General features: G+C 45.8%; 1 protein-coding gene across 3 annotated transcripts in view; it reads left to right on the top strand.

The window, feature by feature from the left end:
• The window catches only part of LOC146806087 (folate receptor gamma-like), a 134608-nt gene that overhangs the window by 96024 nt on the left and 20837 nt on the right, over positions 1-17747 (top strand). For all 3 annotated transcript variants that reach the window (XM_085623411.1, XM_085623410.1, XM_085623412.1), the window contains exons 3-4: positions 1770-1958; positions 2856-2991. In XM_085623411.1, the coding sequence (XP_085479537.1) occupies positions 1770-1958; positions 2856-2991 (325 nt within the window). The remainder of the gene's footprint in view (positions 1-1769; positions 1959-2855; positions 2992-17747) is intronic.

Raw genomic sequence — 17747 nt, 5'->3', positions numbered from 1 at the left:
AAAGCAATATTACTCACCATTTCATCCTAGCAGGAACGCAAAACATCACAAAAAGCAATATAACCACGTTGGGGATAATGACAGCTAAGAGAAACATAGCCCAAAAATGGGGGCGTGGGGGTGCCCTCACTGTCCACATGGGTAAGGGACATGGATGCAGCCATGCTGGCTGAGCGATCAACATTCATCAGGCGAGGATGCCCCCGTAAATGGGATAAGGTGTGGGGGGCATGGAATAAATTTAGAGGAGGAATATGCGACCTGCCGCCAATGCCAGATGATGATACCTCTGACTCAGACTGATGGAGAGGGCTTGGGGGCGGGAGCAGGGGGCAACAGTAACGATCATGGAAAACTGTGTAGAAATGGTTCCAATTGTATGGGTGTAAAATTGTGTGCTGTACTGCCAGGAAAACTGTATAATCAAGTGTCACCCTTAAACCCCTCTCCCCCCCCCCCCCCCCCCCATAGAAGCTACCCCACTGCGCAGGCAGTGCTATTACATTTCTTGGGGCCGAATACCAAGGCTGCGTAGACTTAAATCTGCCTCTGGCCTCTTTAATCCACTGACCGACATTATCTTCCCCTTTGTCTCACTCTTGCTGTTCTGCTTTCTCTGTTTAAAAAGATTTTTCCGTCCTAGTCTTCCTCCTTCTCTCTCATTTATGTTTTTCCCTCTCTTGCTCTTCGTCCATGTTTGATGAGCAAAGATGAGTGCCCGTGCCAAAAAATGAGTGCTAGTGGGCCCCACCGGCTCAAATTAAGAACTGCGTAAATTCTGAAATTTCTGGCTTAACTCGATTAGAATGTCTTGATAAATGATGGACACACAAGATGCAGTTTTAAAGATTGTTATTTCACCATTTCATAGGAACATCTGGTATATGCTGACAAAAAAGAGCACTCAGAAGTAAAATAGGCAGTGATATGCTACAGTTTAACCTATCTCTTCATCGATTAGAAATGAAACCACATTTTAATAACCTGAAAGCTTCCCAGTAAATTTCGATATTTGTATTTTTTCATGAATTACTTAAAGTATTTATCTATTGTTTTGTTTGGTATACACAGGTTATGTAGGTTTGTGGTTTGTTTGGTATATACTGGGTATGTAGGTTTGTGGTTTGTTTGGTATATACTGGGTATGTAGGTTTGTGGTTTGTTTGGTATATACTGGGTATGTAGGTTTGTGGTTTGTTTGGTATATACTGGGTATGTAGGTTTGTGGTTTGTTTGGTATACACAGGTTATGTAGGTTTGTGGTTTGTTTGGTATATACTGGGTATGTAGGTTTGTGGTTTGTTTGGTATATACTGGGTATGTAGGTTTGTGGTTTGTTTGGTATATACTGGGTATGTAGGTTTGTGGTTTGTTTGGTATATACTGGGTATGTAGGTTTGTGGTTTGTTTGGTATATACTGGGTATGTAGGTTTGTGGTTTGTTTGGTATATACTGGGTATGTAGGTTTGTGGTTTGTTTGGTATATACTGGGTATGTAGGTTTGTGGTTTGTTTGGTATACACAGGTTATGTAGGTTTGTGGTTTGTTTGGTATATACTGGGTATGTAGGTTTGTGTATTGTTTTGAGGTACAAATCATGGATATTGATCATGGCAGGATCCATGGCTTCCAGAAGTGATTCATTGAGTTTTCGACGGAAGTCAAAACATTAACGACTATAGGAGACGGTTATTCTGATAGTGTGAGCATCGCTGGCAAAGTAGGGAACAATTCCCTTTGACCTACTGTCTTACGGTTGTCTTTACAGTGTGCTCCTTGGAAGGACAATGCCTGTTGTAGAGCAAACACCACTGAGGAGGCCCACAACGACCAATCCAATCTGTACGGATTCAACTGGAACCATTGCGGGATAATGACCGACAGCTGCAAAAAACATTTCATCCAGGATACCTGCTTTTACGAGTGCTCACCAAACCTTGGGCCATGGATCCAACCAGTAAGTCCTTCCGAACGATTGAGCACTTTCAATATTGGACACATTTGCTCAGTGTATTTTTTTTTTTTCATGAAACATTTTTATTGGCATGCATTTAAAAGTGAATAAAAATGTGCAACATTCTCAGTCTGTAATATGTGAAATATATATGAAGTAAGGAAGTTGGGTTTTTTCCCCATATTTTGATTTAAAGTCAAGAATTGCTTTTCTTGGTACATTTGCCAAACTCTGGTCAAACCAGCGCATTTCAATGGACTCCTAACAGTCTGTTCAATTATCAATAGCAAATCAGGATTGTTCGGTAGAAGGATCTCTCGCAGTAAAGGGAGATCTACTAAAAAAACAGACACGTTCTCTGCCCATGCTTCAGTTGTTTGAAGCATCGTGTCGGGAGCGGCCTCCATTGCAGACGCTCCGGATGCAAAGACCCCTCCACCTCTGCTTCCGGGTCTTCCATGTTGAGGAGTTAATTCTGCCAAAGATGGTGGCGGTTCCGTCGCTCCATTTTGTGTTCTGTCTTCCGGTATGTTTGATGGAGGAAGCGCTGTGGAAGACCGTCATGGGCAACTTGGCGTACCTCCACAGAAGTGTATCCTGCTTTAATGGGCATATTTCCAAGTATCCACAATAATGGTGGAAATTTTACACTACTATGGGCATTTCTAGAATTTTTGCCAGAGCTCCAGCTCTGCTCCCTAACTATACAGGGAACCCCTTTTAGAGTGAAACCATCACTGGTATGAGTTCAAAATGAGGAGAAATGCTCAATTCAGACGTATATTGGACACCATGATTTGGTGGGTGTAAAATCTCTCAAACTCTATATGGACCTTTAAATCTTATGTTTTAAGTGTTCAGATCTTAAGATGCTGAACTGTGATCTTATGTGCTCTGTAGATCGACAGCAGTTGGCGAAAGGAGCGAATCCTCGACGTGCCTCTCTGTAAGGAGGACTGCGACACCTGGTGGGAGGATTGCAAACTGGACTACACCTGCAAATCAAACTGGCATAAAGGCTGGGATTGGACAACCGGTGAGTGAGTGGCTGGCCTAGTGTCTGTCTATTGGCCAGAGAGCTGGCTTTTGTTCTGCCTCCTATTCACCATGTCTTCAAAATGAGAAATTTCAAAGGAAAAATGTATGGATAAAAATATGGAGTGTTAAAACCGAGGAAGTGAAGATTCCACTTTGCTTCAGTATCAGTGATATAAATAAATACTTTATACTAATAACTAATATTTTAAACCTTCAGTGACTGAAGAGCCCCTATAATATGCACATTAAAGCTTATTTCAGTAGTCGGTTAGTGTGAAACTGCTAAAGTCAGCTGCAAGGCCAAAATCTGGCATACAAGCAAGGAAGTTGATTGAAAAAGCATTAGCTAAGGGATGTGGTGGTTCTTGGATTACATACCATCCTTTGTATATAAAAAATATCTTTAAAAGGTCTCCAGTTGAAGGCGAACTCTGGATAGTGACCCAAAACCTCCAACCCTAAGAAAGTTGCCAAATGTGGTTAGCTGAAAAGTAGGGCCCTCTCTCTTCTCCAATGCATTGCTGATGACTTTGAACTTGTGATAGTAGATGACCTCGTCAATTATGTGGGCCCGTCCCAATGTCACAATATTCGTATGTATAGCACATGCCCGTTGCTTGCTATATATACGCAATTTGTTTGCAACTCGCTAAATAGGAATTGCGAGTCGCTATTAGGAAGGGGCGTTTCAAGGACGTCCCTTCCTCATAGCGAGTCAGAGGCAGCAATTGCAGTTGCAAAACACTCGGAATTTACTGCCCTCTTCAAGAGGGTGGTAAAGCACTCGCAAATAGGAAAGGGGTCCCCAGGGGACCCCTTCCCCTTTGCGAATGCAGGGGGAAATATTTTTTAGGGGCAGGCAGTGGTCCTAGGGGCCCTTAGAAAATGAAACAAAGTTTCATTTTCCTTATTTTTTGATTTTATTTTTTTGTTTGTTTTTTTTGTTTTGTTTTTTAATGCAGCCCATTTTCCTTTACGGAAAACTGTCTGCATTTAAAAAAATAAATAAAAAAATGTGCCTTATTTAAAAGCAGTCCTAGACATGGTCTGCTGATCCCAGCAGGCCACCATACCTGGGAGGGTCAGCCATTCTTAAGGAGATCGCAGATTGTGAGCACCTCACTATATTCATGAGACATGCAATTTGCGTCCCCTTAAGGAATCGCTAACAGTGTCTCAGGCACTGTTGTACATGGCATTTAGCGACTCACAAATTACGACTCGTAATTGAGCGCTTTTTGCGAGTCGCTAAATGACATGGTCATACATCTAGCCCTTGATTATTAAACAAAATCCCAGGACTAGAGTATCAGGGAGTCATTTGGTACCCTAACTACGTGCCAGAGCGCATAAAATATACGCGACCCAGAGTACATTGCTGCTGGTAATATATTGATGTTCAAGGGAGAGGGGCATTCTGACGCATCCTTAAAGAGGGGAGTGACAACATTATACTACCTGTACCACCAAAGGGGTTCTTCCTGCTGCCCAATGACCATGTAGAAAATGCCCATTGGCCACACACTTGTCTGCCAGATGGGCTTGGTGCCATATTTTTTCTTCGAAGTCTGGCTCAAATGCGCCTACTGCCTGGACATTCGTTCTTTACAGTAATCTAAATTAGAATTTAATTTCTACTGTTTTCCGCCACTTTTATAAAGTAATATAAAATATATTCTTGGTATGTTCACTGTTGAATAAGGTTTTTTTACTGTCCCTTTTATTGTCTTCAGATGATAAAATATGATGACTGTCTTGGAGTACTCGGTGCTAAAACCCATGTTGTGTGTTAGTATGGTCTGTGTGCATATGGGTTATATGAATTGCAACATTTGAGATTACGCCATGATTTTTTTTGTGTGTTCTATATGGTAGTTTAAACCAAAGGAGTTTTTTTTTTTTTATTAATCCATAGTGAAATGTCTTTATGTTCAAATGGTTTAGGATTCTTAATAATAGCTTTCAATTTGTATGATAGCTCAAATAAGTAACTGTTATCTTATGACATTTGTTACATACCTGCTTATTGACAAGCTAACAGGACATATGCAAGCCAGTATAACAAACATTGTAATGCCATATCATTTAATTTAAAGCAAATTTAGCATCCGCTTAAAATTGCAAACTGCTCCAGATTGATGAGCAGCGTCCCAAACTGCTCCAGATTATGCGCGGCGTCCCAAACTGCTCCAGATTATGCGCGGCGTCCCAAACTGCTCCAGATTATGCGCGGCGTCCCAAACTGCTCCAGATTATGCGCGGCGTCCCAAACTGCTCCAGATTGATGCGCGGCGTCCCAAACTGCTCCAGATTGATGCGCGGCGTCCCAAACTGCTCCAGATTGATGCGCGGCGTCCCAAACTGCTCCAGATTGATGCGCGGCGTCTCAACCTGCTCCAGATTGATGCGCGGCGTCTCAACCTGCTCCAGATTGATGCGCGGCGTCTCAACCTGCTCCAGATTGATGCGCGGCGTCTCAACCTGCTCCAGATTGATGCGCGGCGTCTCAACCTGCTCCAGATTGATGCGCGGCGTCTCAACCTGCTCCAGATTGATGCGCGGCGTCTCAACCTGCTCCAGATTGATGCGCGGCGTCTCAACCTGCTCCAGATTGATGCGCGGCGTCTCAACCTGCTCCAGATTGATGCGCGGCGTCTCAACCTGCTCCAGATTGATGCGCGGCGTCTCAACCTGCTCCAGATTGATGCGCGGCGTCCCAACCTGCTCCAGATTGATGCGCGGCGTCCCAACCTGCTCCAGATTGATGCGCGGCGTCCCAACCTGCTCCAGATTGATGCGCGGCGTCCCAACCTGCTCCAGATTGATGCGCGGCGTCCCAAAGTGTTCACATATGGAGCAGATTACTAACGGCAACATTTCCCTGCTACTCCACAGGCCGAACGTTCTGTTTAAATTGACAGCACACACAGCTGTGGTGTCTCAAATCCAACCATTGTGAATAACAAAAGATAATTAAATTGTCATATTATAACCCAGATAGTCATGTAAGCAGGTGAAGAGGGAGGAAACATTCTAGGGCTGTCTCTTGCTAAACCTGTTTGATTTGCTTCTCTTTCAAATGATATTCTCAGGATTCCCTCGAGACACAGCCTTTATATAAAGTGATGCTTCCCACAGCAGGTAGCACTGGGTCACTCTCAGCAGGGGTAACCACACATGGGCACAGTGAAGCATGAGAGCTGGGAGGGGGGTCCGGCCAAGATGGCAGATGCAATAGCCTGAAGCTCCGCATTGATTGCCCACTATCCAGTACAATCCTTCCTTGCTCACACGGCCTTCTGGGTGGCCATCCAATGGCTGTAGATCGCGCTGGGAGAGCCTATTGCCTTTGATCAGCACAGCGGCCTCCACGCCCCAGTGCAGCACTGCATTGGACTGTCGTGATCCCCTGGGAGTTGCATCCTGCCTTACCCTGTCGACTGCCGCTGCGGGGGTTGCTGTGACTGTGGCAGTGCTGCGGTTGCTGCAGATAGTCTATGACTCCATAGATAAGGCGAGGCGCGTGTGAGCCGTATGGATGGCGCCTGTGGCCGACAGGCGGGGCTTGCTGTGGCCTCAGACCTGGGAGGGCCTAACACGATGTAGCAGGTGCTGAAGATCGATGTTGGAGCCTGACTCTGCTGCTGGGGGCCGCATCAGGCCTAGGGCGGACACTGGGGGAGGAATCCTAGTAATTGTGAGCCCAGTTTGGCGCAAGGCCTTCCCGGTTGTGGTGACCCGGAGGCCGGATCGGGCCTAGGCTGCTGGCTGTGCTCCCTTCTCCTGGCGCGATCTGTACTGGAGGACCCAGGTCGCGCTGCCCTTAACATTGACTGGGCTCAATCTGCGCATGGGGGTCAATTCTTGCCCAGGCGACAATCCGGGTCCAAACAAACCACGCAGCATTTCACTTGTGACACACAGGTCTCCAGCATGTCCTACCCCACAGTGAACTAAGAGGCAACTGGAAATCCACCTTTATTGGGGCTACTAGGCTGTGGATAAGGGAACATGGTGTGATCTCTGGCCACTGAGGGGGGACATTGTGCTGATGTAGTTGTACAGACGACGCTTATTAACTCTGGCTGCACATGCAGCGCACCACACATGGACGTGGCCTACTCATGTGGCTCTACAGCACTGGACACTCCCCATCTAATTGTCTGGGTCTGGAATGTGGTGGTGCAGGAGCTCTGTGCTGGTGCATAAGGGATCTGCAGGGTGGGTGTTACCGCTATTGTAGTTGTGTGCCGTAGTGCAACAAGTTCACTATCCCCTCCCCCAACCCGAGACCAGTCCTTTGCACTATAACAGTGTTTCCTGACTGATATGCTAAAGTGGGAGCCTCATTTCAGATATTCACCATTGCGGGGTGCTCACACGCGACAGCGCACAAAGCGTGTAATATATTGCTGGTGACTGGGCAACCCCTGAGTGGAACAAGAGAGGATGCTGATTTGTAGGTGTCCTGACTAGGCAAGCGCACTGTAGATCAGTACGGACCATACTGATTCTTCTCTTAGTGAATAGACCTGAAGGGCATATCTGATACTAGTAACAGAGTACACGCAAGCATTGTGAGGTCTCCGCAGAAAGCCCACGGAGCAACAGTTGGTCATGGGGTGCCCCCACTCATGCCTCCCACCCAACCCCGGTGGACCATCACAGGCCCCGGGCAAACACTTGGATCGTGATTTGCAGTCTTAGTCCATGCAAATAGATACAGCACTGAACGAAAAGCTGGCAATGAAACGCTGACTTTGTGAACTGAGTGTGCAATACTCACTGCTATTCCCTGCGCGCTTGAGAGTGGATAAAGAAACCACTAGATTCTTCGAAGACCCAGCAGATGCATGGGACTGGATGTAGCGAGCAGGATACGCAACTGGATCGGCACGTCCCACTGAGCTGGAAAGAACCTCTGGTGCTGCACGATGCTGTAACCGGGGCAAGTGGAGATATGCCAACATACCCGAACATCTGACAGCCAAACCTGATTTGGAGCAAATGATCATAAGGAGACATGATGCCATACGGACAGCAGCGGCACTCCATTCTGAACAACAAGCTTTGGACCTGGATGGGGAGAAATCTGCCAGTGAGGAGGACTCCATCACAGGGCACATTTCACACTACTCTGGGGTATGAGTCTGACCAGCAAGCCCCAGCCCTAAGTCACTTGCACTCGACTAATGCTCACTGGCGTGGTGTGGATACTGACACAGTAGCGGACGCAGTTGCCAGTGTCCACAGATGCCGAATCTGCAAATGCGAACATGGGTGGTTATCCCAGCAGCGTCTGTTCTGTACATCAATAGGCAAATGGGCATAGGAGCACAACATTTTCCACTCCCCCTAGCGCCCCTCCCCCCCCCCGCCCCCCCCTCTCCCCCAAATGTGCATGCTATGTGAATCTCCCACTCTATTACTGGGTCAATGAAACCGATGCCAAATGTTGCCACACTGGTTTGGGCGGACGCCTGTTGCATATCTGCTCCATCATGGTTATGCATGTTGCATTTTATCAGTTGGTCTGTTAAAAACCTAGTTACTGAGCAAAATTGTTAAGAGTGCTGTGTTCCCATACATGTAAATGTACAATACTAGTGCTTCCTTTCTGCAGTGGGTTGGCATCCAGAATAAGTCAATATATTGCCAATGTTATCTACAAACCTAGTAACATGGAACATGAGGGGTATGCAGACACCATCACGCCGTTACTCTGTCTATTCCAATCCGACGTAGAACTGTACACATCTCCCTTTTACAGGAGAATCACCTGACTGGTGTTGAGGTCGGGCGCCTGCGGCTCTGCTGGCGGGGACAGGTTTATGCCACTGACTACTCTTATGCGAGGGGAGCCCTAATATGGGTGCGGGCAGGAATCCCACTAGTATCGGAAGAAGTAAAAACTTACCCTAACGGGAGGTACGTGTTCATAAAGGCGCACCTCAATGGGGTCTCACTGAAATTGGGTGCGATATATGCCCCCAAAACATAACGAGCACAGTTTTACCGCTGTGGGAGAAGCCATGGCTAAATATTTTGAACACAATATTTGGTCGACCCGAGACTTGCTGATGAAGTAGGAGGCATTTAGGTGGTGGTCAGAGGCAAATGCATGGGCATTAGCTGGAACATCCGTAAACACTTAGAGGGAGCGGTTGCGAAGGTGGAGGGTGAACTGATGATACAGTTGGAAACAGACTGAGCGACTGATCGTGGGGGCATGGTGTCATTGGAGGTAAAGAGGGGTGTACTGACAGAATTACCGGAACATGTGCGACACAATAACTACGCTGCACACTCGCCGGGATCCATGCGCATTCAGATCGGGCCAGTCGTCTATTAGTGTGGCTTATACGACCAGATCAGACACTCCCGCTTATAATGGGGCTTCGTGCTGAGACAGGTCAACTACTAAACACGTGATCAGAAATACACGCATAATTAACCCAGCACTACAGGGCTTTTACACGTCCAAATATACATCTGATGATGTATTGCTTGCTGCTGTTCTCTCCCAAATAATGCTCCCAGCTCTGGACCGAGCACAAACAATGGAACTAGACGAACCCATCACGTCCAGAGAGATCGGTATTTGGCATTGGGTAAGGCCCCGGGCACAGATGGTCTCCCCTCTGACTACTTCAAGGCTTATGCGGGTGTTGTGACAACGCACCTTCAACAGCTTTACAATACAGCAATGGATACAGGCATTCTCCCTCCCTCTATGCGGGAAGCACTGTTAGTATCCCTACCCAAACCAGATAAAGAACCGACCGAACCAGGATGATTCCGTCCGTTGTCCTTGTTAAACACGGACTACAAAACATTAGCCAGAGTCCTGGCCGATTGCCTGGCTACACTGGTGCCATTGTTGGTGGGCATTGACCAGAATGGCTTTGTCCCGGCCCGCAACATGTCCCTAAATATCCACTGCTTCTTAAGGGTTGCTACCTATTCGCTGTGCAACTGGCCGCACTCTGATTGCCCAGTGCTAGACCTGGAGAAGGCATTTGACTCCCTGAAGTGCCCTTACTTATTTGCTGTCCTTGGCAAACTGGGCATCGCAGGACTCTTTCTCTGCGTAATCCAGCTGCTGTACACGCAACCAGGGTGCCCTCTCTCCCCACTGTAGTTCGCTCTGGCGATGGAGCCACTGGCTGAGTTGCTTAGACAGCAGGGTACTGAATGGGGTGTCCCACTGGGAGACGGCATACACGCAGTATCATTGTATGCTGACGATATCCTGATATGACCTGATACAGCTTAAAGATGTCCGCACCCTCCCAGTTGCATTGATGAACACCCTGATGACCTTGGCTAATCTGTTGGGATTGAAGGTAAATTGGATTAAGTCCTGCTTATACCCCTTCAGGCGTGCACAACCCGATTCCGAACTCCGATGCAGCAACATAAGTATACCCTGGTGACCTGAAACGGTCAGATACCTTGGAATCCGCATATACCACTGTCAGGAGGACTTGTTGGAGGGAAACATAGGTACAGCAATGACAGCACTGCCTTTGCAGATGACCTTCTGGTGCACGCTCCCTTTATCAGTTGTAGGCTGCATTGCACTGGTGAAGATGGTGGTGCTCCCCAGACTATTGTATCATTTCACAAACCTACTCGTATATGTGGCCCCAGGTATATACCGGAGATTCTAAGCTTTCCAAAGGGAATTAATATGGAATGGATCCTGTTGCCGTGTGGCCCTAGCAAAGCTTTACCTCCCAATTGACAGGGGGGGGCCTAGCGGGCCCCAATAGGGAGCAGTATTATCTAGCTTTGCAACTCCAGTGGGTGGCCTGGTGGCTAATGGTCCTACAATTGACTGACCCTGCCGTGCTGGGCCCTCCATGGTCGGTGGGGGACATACTCTGCTTTTTCCAACGCCGTTCACCTGGTCAGCTGCTACTACAGATTGCGTACAAAACTTACCATAGAAGCCTGTACATTACATGAGCAGTGACCCCATATGACCGCTGCGAAGCTAGTGAGCTGGCTAAATGGGGGGGTGCAGACACTTGGGGACCTCTACCAAAGCGGGAAGCTCATTGTGTTTGAGGAGCTGGTGGAGGCATACGAAATGTCGCCTGGTCAGTTCCTACTCTACTACTAAATCCTGGCAACACTGAGGGGCAGATGGGGTGACATGAGTACGGAAGAGCCAATGCATTATACTATACCATATTTGGACGTTATGGGACCGGGCAGTCCTCACACTAGCTGGTTTGCGCAGTCACTCGGGCTTCACACGGCGGTACCAATGACATCTGTTAGGCAGAAGTGGGAGGTAGATAAAGGGCAGCCATTTACAGATAAGGAATGGTCTTAAATACTACTTGGTCCCACATACATTCCGCGGTAACTCACGTTTCAAACTCGTACAAGACTACATAATCCAAAGGGCCTATCTCACTCCCGAGAAAATTAATACACTTTATGGCCAGCTAACCGCAAAACGTCTGCTAACCAGGAGGTGGAAAAGGCCAGGCCCGCCGACAATACCAGCATGGATGCCATCATTCTTAGTATGGGCTAGGGCAGAGGGTAAGACACTCCATCTGGAAGACTCCCAGGGCCTCCGCAAAGTGCCTATAGCGATGCAGTGGGAGGTCATAGTGCAGGAATTATATGGGTTACTGGAGGATGGTGACGGGAAACTAATTTTCACTTCCCCCAGAACCGTCACATTAGATGCGAGTGCCCAACCAGTCACTCCTGCTAGAATTTGATTGATTGGAAGGGCCTTCTCTATGTATCTGTACCTGGTCCTCTGAGCTCCTGGACTTGTGGAATTGTTGGGCGGGAGTAACCATGGAGTGACCGGAGTCTCGACAATACGAACGCATACATATGCAGCACTGCCTCACAGCTCCAAACAGCGCAGTGGCGATACATGAGGCTCCTACTGTAAAGGAAGTGCTGCCCAACTCCCCCGTAATCTGGAACAGTAGAAGCAAAACCAGAAATGTACATATAGGAAATGTCACCAGAGATACCTGTAATGCCGCCACAGCATTGTGTACTTGTAAAGGGACGCAAGAAGTATAGTACGAACATAATAAGAATGATCAGCTGTTTGTTATATATATTCGAATCTGTTGCACAATCTCTAACCACCAGTCCTAACAAATACCGGCAGATAGTGCCCAGCACTACTTACCGGCAAGCTCATTGAAGTAATATCCAGTGTGTACAGTGGGTAAACACAAACTGAAATGACAGGTTGGGAGTAATGCTTGAACAACAAACTTTCTTAAAACTTTGTACAAGTATGCAAATGTCATTTATATAATATGCAAGCAGATGTCTATTAAACTTCAATAAACAGATGATTCAAAAAAATTAAGCATGAGAGATCTGCACTTGGCTGTCATTCTATATTCCTGGAGTAGAAATTTAGGACAAAAAATGGCAGAACTCGCCTAAAGATTTCCTCACCATCCACAGCAGAGTCTGCAGCTCCCTCCTCACCCAGAGCATCCTCGAAATGGCAAATGTTCTCATGGAATTCCAAAAGGCAGCTCTGTCTCCAGCCCCTTCATTTCAATATCTGGGTCTCCACCAGGGCTTAATTTGAGCAGTAGTATGTGCTGGGGGCCACCGGCCCTCATTTTTGGGGACCAGCCCTTATTTTTCCTCATCAGATCTTTCCCTAGTGCAAGAGAGTGAAGCGTGCATAAACGAGAGACGGAAAATCCGTCATGAAAGGATAAAGCTGTAACCTGCACAAATGAGATAAAGGGGCAGAGAGTGTCTGGTAATCCATTTGAGGCCTGATGTGGTTTGCAGGCTACACAGACAGTGTCTATAAAGCTGACATTTCATAGCACCGGCAGCGGGCTCCTGAGCATCTCTTCGGCATGGCATGCAATTGTTGGAAAATTAAGCACTGCCTACAGTTTTACATCCCTGATTGCATGCAGCTCAAAAGCCTTCTCTAAACTCTTAAGACTCTGCATGAAGAATTGACCTTCACTTAAAGCTTCGCTTGTTGCCTCTCCTTGTATTCTTTTGAATGACCCTCTCCTTTCTTTCTAAACTCTCTGCCTCCTGTCTCGTAGTGCACTCTACTCCGACTCACATGCATGTTTGCTTTAGTCTCTATTATTGTATTGATGCAAATTTCCCATCGTTCCAAAGATCACAGCCACTTCATTGACTGTTGTACCGCTGCAGCCGAGCAATCCCAAAGCATCTCCATCTCTAGCTCATGAAGAGCCCCAGCCATCCGCATGAAGTCTCACCCCACTGATGACCCCGCCTAACATGAAGTGCCCCAGCCATCCGCATGAAGTCTCACCCCACTGATGACCCCGCCTAACATCCATCCATGATCCATTCACTCAGTCTTCCACAGAGAGATGGGAGCGCGTGCATGAATGGAGTCCTGGAGAGCTAAAGATTGGTCCTATAACCAGTGTCCCCTAGATTAACCCCTAACCGTCAACCTTCAAGTGCTTCAATACCTTGCTAGGGCTAGTAAGCACTATAGAAATGCAATTAGAATATCCTCACAGGGATGAACATGTTGGAATCGACCGACGTCAAGTAATAACTTAGGGCAAACTTTCCTAAATACGTGATTTCAAAACATTTTGTGTATTCCAAGTTTAAGTTTTAGATTGTTTTTAGGATGTTAAGCCGTACACTTATTGAAAAACATGCTGAACAAGAATGCAAACTGTTTTGATGTGGCATATAGGCCCGGGCACCGGAAATAAAGTGACCCCCCCCCCCCCCCCCCCTTCGTGAATTTGAGAGCTACAAAAGTGGCCGTGTTTGAAAATTGGGGCAGTTTTGAACTTGTAAAGACATGCTGTATAAGTGGTTTACAAGATATGAAAGACTGCATGGATGTGTGCTTGCTGCAGGCAATGTTTGCTTTAATATCGGGAAAATCCCCGTTAAACACCAGCCCAACAGACCCGTAAACAGTCAACAAAACGTCCCACACACCATACATGCCAATAGACCCGATGACCAGATTCAGGCAGGTGACTCCCTATTTGTGAAGCAAAAAAGGCTTCATTTTGGCCGTCTCCCTCCTAAAATTGCCTCTGATTCAATAGAAGTGAATGGGTGAAATACTTTCACCCGACAAGTATTTATTTATAAATCTCCCACTTTCCTCCTCTAAAATGTTGCCACGTATGCTGCACACACTGCCCTCTGAGACCAGCCCCTCGGCCACTACTAGGATCGCCACCTTTCCAAGAGAAAGTAGCCATTTCTTGTTGTTTTAAGAGTCTGCAAAGGCCCAGACATGATACTAACTAAATACAGGACTTTAAACAAAATCGAATGCGTTCATTTGTAATACGAATTTTCTGCCTTTTTGATATCTAATCATTATTCAAGAGCCGTTAATACGCTCCTGAACACATTTTAAAGTGGTTTCTATTTGTTTGACTTTGTGCAGATAGTCTTAAATATCCGGTTGCAACTGATTTTGCTTATTTTTGTACCGTCCGGCACAATAAAATACTGGTGGTGCAGCAGAACGGCCAGGTGGCAACCCTGGCACCGCCGGATTGCCCGTGCGAATGAGTTTCGGCGCATGAACTCTAATTTAGAAACGGCATCTAGATTTTGGGTGTCATTTTCATTTACTTGATAGTACATTTTCGACCTTGAGCAACTGAAACTTTCAGCTTTACTAAGATTAGCGCGCCATCTTGTGGACATATGTAAGTATTACAGTTTTTGATTTCTTGCCGAGTTTGGAGATTGTTCCAAACAATTTAACTTGATGTGAAGGTTTGCTCTGAGCCTTTGTATTCCCGCATCAGGAATCCTGATCTCATGTATCTCTCATCACTTACTTTTATTTTTGAATGCCTTGCATGATTTTCTCATATAACCTGTACCTCCTATGCAGACTTTTTTTGTGATTGCAAAGTATGAACTTTGCAAGATAACCTCTTTGCAACTGCAAAATCCTCAGTAGCAAGGTGCTGGTGATATTTAAGTCTTTCTGATTCACCGATTGAGTTTTATGACCCTGTTGTAATTTGCTTGTTTAATAAGCTTTTAATTGGAAGCTTGGGGTTGTCCTGGTGACAGAATGCAGATCTCATGGTTCTGTGATGAGATCGGCATTCTGGCAAGGGAGGCGTTGAAGAGATGACCTGTTGAAGAGACCTGTCGGTGGTTGTACAAATAAAGCCTTTCACTCGAACATTGAAAGCATCTTGGATTTATTAGACCCCCTTCTTCTAAGTATAGAGCAGTGGTTCTTAACCTGTTGTCCAGGGAAACCCTGGAGGTCCGTAAAGCCTACTCAGGGGGTCTGAGATTGCTTAGAAAATTAAATAATATTAAAAGAATAATTTTGTGTGTGTATGTATGTATATATGTATGTGTGTGTGTGTGTGTGTATATATATATATATCTATATCCACATCAAGGTACTCAAAGCTTGAAAGAGCAGTGTGTCCTGTTGGCTCGACGTTGATAGTGCGAGGCAGTCTCATGGGATGTTTCCTGCAAACCCACTGTGGTAAGAGACAATAGTAGGAGGAGTGTGTAGGTACCTACTAAAGGATCATGAACTCCAAAGACCACAAAGCACTGCGTGAACACGCCCACAAGGGCGGGATTGATAAAGAAGCTGCGAGTGCGGCGTTATTTTCCACCTACCTGTTCTCCACGATGCCTAGCCAGTGAACAAGGGACGAGGCTCCTGAAACGCGTATGGCGATAATGGGCGTATTATGTTGAAACTAGCTGTTACTACCCCGCAGTCCGCCAATAAAGAGGGAAAGAAAACACACTGCGTGAGGCTCTTTCAAGCTTTGAGTACCTTGATGTGGATATATATACTTTTTTTTTTTTTCACTGAAAAAACCATAGGTTTCACACATGTTATACTTAGCTGGACATTTCACTCGTACATAACCATTGAAATTCCCCCGTTCTAGTTAGCTGAACTAACTATAACTCGCGTGCCCGCAATCCACTGCTGATGACGTCACATATTACATCACTCATGACATGGTCAGTGACATCACTGACCTCACTGATGACATCACTGATGACGTCATCCATGTGATAAATTAGTGCATCTTCGCACACCCTAATGTAACCTTTGATACACAGACTCAAAATTTCTGACGGCCATTTTGACAACCATAGATACTCCAATACCAATAACTACTCACCCACTCATTGACTTTTAGGTCTACATACATCTCCACTCACTCACCTGTACAGTCACTCATACTTACAGTCACTCCGTACAAGACTATCATATGCATTTATACACCTATATAGACACATATATATATATATATATATATATATATATATATATATATATATATATATATATATATATAATCTCCAGAGTTTCCCAATGTTGACGCCGGCGCTCACTTTTAGGGCGGTGCAGTCCTTCCGACGGGGAACAGTCGGTTTAAATATTTATAAAGAACAAAGGCGCTGCCGGTCGACAGCACCCTTCGTAGTATAGGAATGCACTCACTCGTGTGCTTTAACCCCTTCAGTGCCCATGACGAGCTGGACTCGTCATGGGCTGCGGTGGCGCTGTGCCCATGACGAGTCCAGCTCGTCATGAACTCCGCCCGCTAATGTTAAGCGCGGCACTGGGCGGGGAAAGGGGCGGGCATGCAAGGGGTTAAATTCAAAGGCGCTTTATTTACTAAATCGCTCCTTCACCCAACGTTTTTCACCTCCACCTGAGGCTTGATCACGGGATGTTGTTTTTTTCCACCCAGCCTTCCTTTATTTCCACTCGTTGTGCACACACCCTCTCACTGTCCAGTGGTGCATTGTGGTACTTGTAGTGTGCACGTTAATTCAGGTATTCTGTTTTATAGTTTTTTTTGTTTTTTTGTGCTCTAATGTGGTGTAATAGTGTCCCAAGGAAGTGCTTTCTCTTGGTTGTGATTACTTGTTGTCCGCGAGGCCAGTGAATCGGAAATCAGTATAACCATTCATGCTCTCTAGTGAGCTGTATATTATGTTCACAGTTTCAGTTTTAACAGGTCTCCATCGGTCATTTCATCTCTCTGGTGAGTTATTATTTTTCATTTTTCACCTGGGCTGCATCTGCGCTCTCTGGTGAGGTGTATTTGCAGCTTTTCATCCTGTTGGTCGGTTTTTCTGTTGAGGAGTTTGTTAATGAGTTGTTATTTTCAGATGTGATTACAGATGTACATGTAATTCCTCATTTTGATTCAAACCTCTGGGGTCAAGGGTTCTGAAAGTTATGATATGGCGGGATTCTTTCTGTCTTAAGATCTTTAATCTATCACCTCCTCTTTCTGATTGTGATATTTGTTCCAGAGCCCAGAATTTTAATGACTCCCATTTGCCATCATGATGTTGAGACATATGTTTTGCTATGGCATTTGTTGAATCTTTGTGAGTTGTTGCTCGGGTGTGCTCCAGTATTCTCTTTTTAGCTTCAAAGATTGTGCTCCCGATATACCTTTTCTTGCAGGGGCATTCTATCATGTAGACCACATGAGTACTTTTGCATGTTAGATGTTGTTTAATTTGCCAAGTTATCATAAGGCTGATAACTACACAAAGTGCAGAAAACAACAAATTATCAGCAATAATCAAAAAACACTGGGGAATCCTTCAATTGGATCAAACCTTGGCCAATATCATCGGTGACCACCCCAACATCACTTATCGACGAGCAACTAATATAAGTGATAAAATCATACACAGCCACTTTCAAGAGGCCCCGATTACAACTTGGCTTCAAAG

Source organism: Triturus cristatus, chromosome 8 (assembly GCF_964204655.1).
Source record: "Triturus cristatus chromosome 8, aTriCri1.1, whole genome shotgun sequence".
Lineage (NCBI taxonomy): Eukaryota > Metazoa > Chordata > Amphibia > Caudata > Salamandridae > Triturus > Triturus cristatus.
This window is presented reverse-complemented; position numbering and strand designations above follow the sequence as displayed.